At 43.1% G+C, this 6,145-nt stretch overlaps 1 protein-coding gene across 1 annotated transcript; it reads right to left on the bottom strand.

The window, feature by feature from the left end:
* Positions 1–278: 278 nt before the first annotated feature.
* LOC135586874 (protein NRT1/ PTR FAMILY 7.3-like) lies at positions 279–5,165 on the bottom strand. The gene is made up of 5 exons (XM_065172918.1): positions 5,076–5,165; positions 4,318–4,465; positions 3,094–3,311; positions 2,424–2,989; positions 279–1,467 (listed from the first exon to the last, which is right to left on the bottom strand). The coding sequence occupies exons 1-5, from the start codon at positions 5,112–5,114 to the stop codon at positions 633–635; spliced, it is 1,806 nt and encodes a 601-aa protein (XP_065028990.1). The 5' UTR covers positions 5,115–5,165; the 3' UTR covers positions 279–632.
* Between the last annotated feature and the right edge of the window lie 980 nt (positions 5,166–6,145).

Raw genomic sequence — 6,145 nt, 5'->3', positions numbered from 1 at the left:
AAGGTATGGATAAAAGTAAGAGTATTGTATTACAACAAAGAGGACAAAGAAATGGCTCGACCATCCCCATTTCGACAAGTCTATTAGTCAAGGAGAAGCGATTGTGTAGAAGCTTCTAAGAAAACACCTTAATATGAGGTGTCCCTCCCCTCCCCCAAGCCATGAGAATAGTCCTATGTAAATCTCAAAGACTAGATCCTCACCAAAAAAAACAATCTATAGTTCATTAACATTCCAAGCTTCATCTGAATAAAATCAGCATCCACAAGCGCTACAAAAATATTAACCAAAGTCGATAAACATTTCAAATGATGGTCATAAAAAAGATTGACTAAAAATATTACATAGGTTAATAATACTATATTTGACCATAACCACATGCACCCAAGGGCTATTCTCATTGTTCAAATAAAAAATATATATTTATCATACAAAGATAAATTTATTAAGTATAAATCCTTAATTCCTAAACCACCCTACGAAGGATAATCTCGTTCCAAGCAACGAAGGTAGGAAGGAAATACTTCTACTGTCGCCATTATTGTTGGAAGTAAAAACGTGACTTAGAGAAGACTACGAGAGTTCTAATTGACGAGACTCTCGGCAGACGTCGGCGCACCGTCCACCTCGCTCTACCCCTCCAACTTGGTGGACTTGTACCACTTCGCGCAAGCCACGAAGACAACAAAGTCTGCGCTGGTTAGTGCTGCTAATAGGAAGTAGAACCTGTCCAAATGGCCGTGGTTCAGGTTCTCCGGAATCCACCCTGCTCTGCCGCCTCTCGCCGTTAGCTTCATCACCGCCGTCACGATGAGGTCGCTGAAGAAGTTCCCGAAGGACATGGACGTCAAGTAGAGTGCGCTCCCGAAGCTCTTCAGCCCATACGGGGCCTGCCCGTTGTAGAACTCCAGCTGACCCACGTACATGAACACCTCGGAGGCTCCTATCAGCGCGTACTGGGGCACCTGCCACAATATGTGCAGTGAGCTTGCGGCACCACTGCACCCGCTGCACGGCGCCCGGGCTTGCTTCAACCGGAAGTGCTCCGCCGTGCCGGCTGCGATCATGGCCATGACGGCGATGACCAGCCCGACTCCCATCCTCTGCAGTTCCGTGAGCCCCACACGGCTCTTTTTGATCCTGCAGACGAGCGGGTGGAGGAGCCTGTCTCGGAGGAAAATGAAGATGACGACGCCGAGGATGTCGAAGGCCGACATGCTGGAAGGAGGGATGGAGAAAGCTCCGACGGTGGTTCTCATGGCCGCGCCTTGGACGACAAAGAGGGAGGCCATCTGCGTGAACACCACCGAGTAGAGGATGGTGCAAAGCCATATGGGGATGAGCCTCAGCACGCACTTCACCTCTTCCACTTGCGTGATGGTGCAAAGCCGCCATGGGTTGCGGCGAAGACACTGGTCTTGGAGGGTGAAGTCGCCGGCGGTGACAAATGCCGCTCGGTCCAGGAACCTTTGCACGTAAAATTACGAACCATGTCAAATGAGAGTAAGCTATACACGTATAGTGATAGCAAATAAATTTTCAGATATAGTATGATGGTTTGGAATGATGATTGATGTCCATTTTCCATAGATCATTTTGACGCAGCCATTGAACAAAAAGGATTTACTAGTCCAACATTGATCTAAAACAAAGAATCCTACGTCTGAAAGATCTGCAACTAGATGTTACCCAAATGTGCTTGCTCAAAGTGATAGATACTTTGCTAGATTCCCATCTTAATACAAGTGAAAGATCCATGTTTGTTGCACACAGCAGCATGTTCGTCTTAGTTTGGAGACTGGTGCTTCCACAAAATCTCACATATTGGAAATGTATCCCACCATCATCCACTCAGCAGATGTTAGCTTTTCACGCATGGAGGGTCTGTCACATTAGACGATAGTGCCGCATGCCACACAATTTCTGAAGCCGAGAGCGATCGTTCCGTATCAGAAAAGAAAGAACAACCACCAAACTTGGGAAAGTGACTCGTGGGATTTTAAGGTCTACTGCTTTGTCCTTAGGTTGACTCGATCTATCTTATCAATAGCAACAGTCAAGTCACCAAGTGGACTAGTGGCATTAGCTATCCCTATCTTCTAATAGGAACATCCCACAAGAGCCACGAAGAACTATTGAATTAGAAAACAATGCCTCGAGACCTCGTTGACTATGTGCTCACAATCACATGCTCTGGTCTTTGTCATTTCTTGGAAGATCTCCACATCATCTTTCCAAAAAATTTCCATTGAAATGTAGGCCACAGTACATTAATTGTACTGCAATTATGGTATATGATAACTGGTTTGAGAAGTCGGATGTGTTTGTACCTATGGCATGTTATCTACTCCGGTAATAATGTCATATCATCGGACTAAAACTAACAGAGTAATCAAGATGAATAAGCACTTTGTAAAGCTTACTTGAAACCCTCGGTGTGGAGTATCTTCTTGCTGCCATTGGTTTCTTGGAACTCCTCCTCATCCGTGTCGTACAGATCAACTCCGCCTGGCTGCATCTTGACCCTCCATTTCCTTGACGCGGCGACGACCGCTTGGCAGATCCTGGATAGGGGATTTCCACATGGCTTGAAGTGTCTGTACCTGGGGGTCCCACTGAGGAAGAGGACGAGTGCCACGCAAGCGGATGCGCTGGACGCCCAAAAGCCCAGGGTCCACATGCCATGGTCCTCCAGGTAACTCAGGAAGGTGTTGGAGAAGAGGGAGCCCAAGTTGAGGGCCAGGTAGAAGTAGCTGAAGAAGGAGACCTTGGAGTGTGCTTCCCTTGGGTCCTCCTCGTCGAACTGGTCAGGTCCAAAGGTGGCTATGTTGGGTTGGTAGCCTCCATTGCCAAGGGCAATCATGTAGATAGCTAGGTAGAACATCTTAACTTCAAAGCTGGAATGAGTCCCACAGGGGGTGTGACTGTCGCCGCACCCCGAGGGTTTGATCAGGAACAGATGTGAAGACAGGGATAGCAGAACCAAACCCTGTTAGCAAAAGAGAGAGAGAAAGATGAACACGTCGTGTAGGAAGATTGATGTTGATCGACGGCTAGTATCTTACCATGGGAAGGCTTGGATGGTTAACTTACAAGCACGAAGATGACCTGGAAGACAGCGCAGGTCTTATATCTACCCCAGTAGGAATCGCTAAGGAATGCTCCGACAAGGGAGAAGATGTAGACGGTGCCTGTCCATTTGCTGACGTCGTTGGCTGCATCCGCATTGTTCCGCTGCAGCACCCTCGTCAGGAACAAAACCAGGTTGACGTTCATCCCAAAGAATGCAAGTGTTGCTAAGCCCTGATTTACTGCAATGCAGAGAAAAGGTTCAACTTTGCGAGCATCATGATCTTAAGTTGGGCTGTTTCTACCAAAACAAAAGGAAACTTTGCCTGGAACATGATGCAGAACTAGTGGATGAAGTAGACCAACTCAAAGATGCACATATCTATGCATCTTTGGAATATAAACTCAATCATATGAATGAATTGTGGACCTACATGAGACTTCCATGCATACGAGCTTCAAGAACGCATTGGGTGTGTTGCACCAACTTATGTGACAGAAGAAGAAACAAAAGAAAGCATGCACGAATCTCTTCTTTGTATGTATTCACATACGCAGCAGGTGATGTCGACTATTCATCTTGAATCATACTTCAATATACGAAAAGCCATTTCCTTTTATGATCGATGAGTAGGAAGGACTTCACAACTTCATCTCGGCTTCTTCTTCAAAAGCAGTAACGTATAGATCTTTGTTCCTCACTTATTATTCTATTGTTGTATGAAGTCAAGCTACTGTTCACCATTGCTTGATGACAAAGTTGCCTATGTTTCATACCATACCAAAACTCATATGTGGATTAGGATGCCGTTCTCAATAAAGATTTTCTATATGTGGTCGCTTGCTTTTTGTGGTGAAAAGTACAAGACAACAGAAAACATGATGCTTCCTCGATAAGTGAAGTGTTTTGAATCTTTAACGTGATGGAAAACCAGTCCACCATGTAATTCTATTTGGAAACTTATTCTTTCCTCCCATCCTCTTTCACCAGTAGATTTCTTATTTTCAGATGCTATAACCAGTATCAGTATACTCCATTTCCTCTGCTACAAATTCTCAAAGCTAAATATAGGACCCAATACTAGATTAGATTCTCTTTGCCTTCCATTTATCATTAAGAACACAAGTTTGTAGGATTATGGCCATAGTCCCAAGTTGGTGGAACTCAATCCTACTTTCAACAGCACCCTTGTACCATATGATGAAGAAGTAATTACCAAACAAAAACGTTGTATCAAAGGAAGTTACCAAGCACAAAGGCTCCAGCCACCCATCCACCAGATTTTGCTTTGGCAGCTGGATTTCCTCCGAAGTCGACCGAGCCATCCATGGTATACTCGGATTTTGCCTCTCCTACATTCATCTCAACTTCTCTTGCTCCTGGATTTTCCTTATTCTGCAATTATACAGCGTGAAGGCTTAGTAATCCCATCTATGGTCTTCAGACAGATGCAAAATGGCAGTGTATGGCTACGCTAATCCTCTTTAGTGACTGATCGTGATATGTCCAAGGAATTCTTTACTATTCAATCATGAAGATTATGGTAGTACCGAAATGGCGTGTCTGTGCAAGTATTGTGAATTTAGTAAAGATGATCAGTGCAAATTACATGATTATACCGATCATAATTCTGTGGCCAATCGGATTTAATTTGCTCTACATCTTGAAGAGGTTTTAGCTTGCAATTCTTTGTTGGGAAAGAGATAATACAAAAAAATCCAGAAGTGGTGCTCAATTGTTTAACATGTAATCGTTTTGGTGGGGTATCAATAGATATTCTTCAATATATAGTACTCTCTTGTTTGTTGATATAGCTAAGTTCCCTTTCGAACACCTTCCCACAACACTAGCTCACAAATATCATTTATGGAAGCACATTGATGCTGTCACCTAATATTTTGTTGAGCTTTGGAGTATTTGGCTAACTAAACCAACTTATTGGAGAGGAAGAGCCAAGAAGACACAACATGTTTTGTGATCACAAATAGCATTAGAAGATACTGACCGTTTCAGGTACCTTAGATTTAGCCATGCTAACCACCATGGGAATGCACAAAGGAAAGCAGAAACAAGAGCTGAAGAGGAGTGGAAGTGAGTTGGTCGCTGAAGGGGGGAAGCAAGTCTTTATAGGCTGGAGAGGTAAGTGGGTGGTTGTGGTATGAAGTAGCATCATGGTTGATGTCACTGGAAATACGATAAAGGCTTAGAAGATGTAGAGAGAGAGAGAGAGAGAGAATTGTTCTTAAAGCCATAATCTCTCAGGGGCAAAAGATTAATCTACTTACTAAAGCCAGTTGGAGAGCATATTCCAAGGGGCTATTTACGTACAGTTGCATATATATAAGTTCACACAAAGGTATCTTTAAAGGAGGACAACCTTAGCAGCAAGTTGCTTAGTTGATCAATAATGGGAATCTGGAACATAATCTTAAAGACTTTGTTCTGATGCTACTATGCATGCCTTTGATTTTTCTTTTTTGTTTCCCCATGTCCTGCATTGTGCTTAAATTCATCACATGCTCTCAAGCACAGAATCTGGCATATCATCGCAGTAACTTCGTTCTGATCTACATATCTAGGTTTTTTTTTTTCTTTTTTGTTTTTGCGTGTGTGTGTGTGGTTTCCTTGGATTACGCAATGTGCTTAAATCCATGACATATTCTCCATAATATAGAATGATCCACATCTTATAGGGATGTTCTAGAAACAGCTGGGTTGCCACTTGCTGTGGAAGGAACTGATTCTTAAGTGCTTCAAGTACCTCACAGATGTGGTATTCTTCTCTTATCTACTTTTTATGATATCTGAACCTTTTTCTATTGCTAATGAATTATTTAAGCACCAGATACCATTCATTCGCTGACATGAAGGACTCCATAATTGTTCTTCAGGTAGAACATTGTTAGGCTTTAGGGAGATTACATGAAGATGTTGCTGAATACATTCTCTCTTTAAACTCAAGTGGATGGCCCGTTCCGCAACACAAGATTTGCCCGAAAATACTTTCATTCCCAGGTTGACTAGAGCTTTTGACTTAAAGAGTTAATGATATTATATGACTTATGATATAATATT

The sequence above is a fragment of the Musa acuminata genome, chromosome BXJ1-4 (assembly GCF_036884655.1).
Source record: "Musa acuminata AAA Group cultivar baxijiao chromosome BXJ1-4, Cavendish_Baxijiao_AAA, whole genome shotgun sequence".
Taxonomy (NCBI): domain Eukaryota; kingdom Viridiplantae; phylum Streptophyta; class Magnoliopsida; order Zingiberales; family Musaceae; genus Musa; species Musa acuminata.
Note: the sequence above shows the minus strand (reverse complement) of the source record. Positions and strands in the feature narration are given on the sequence as shown.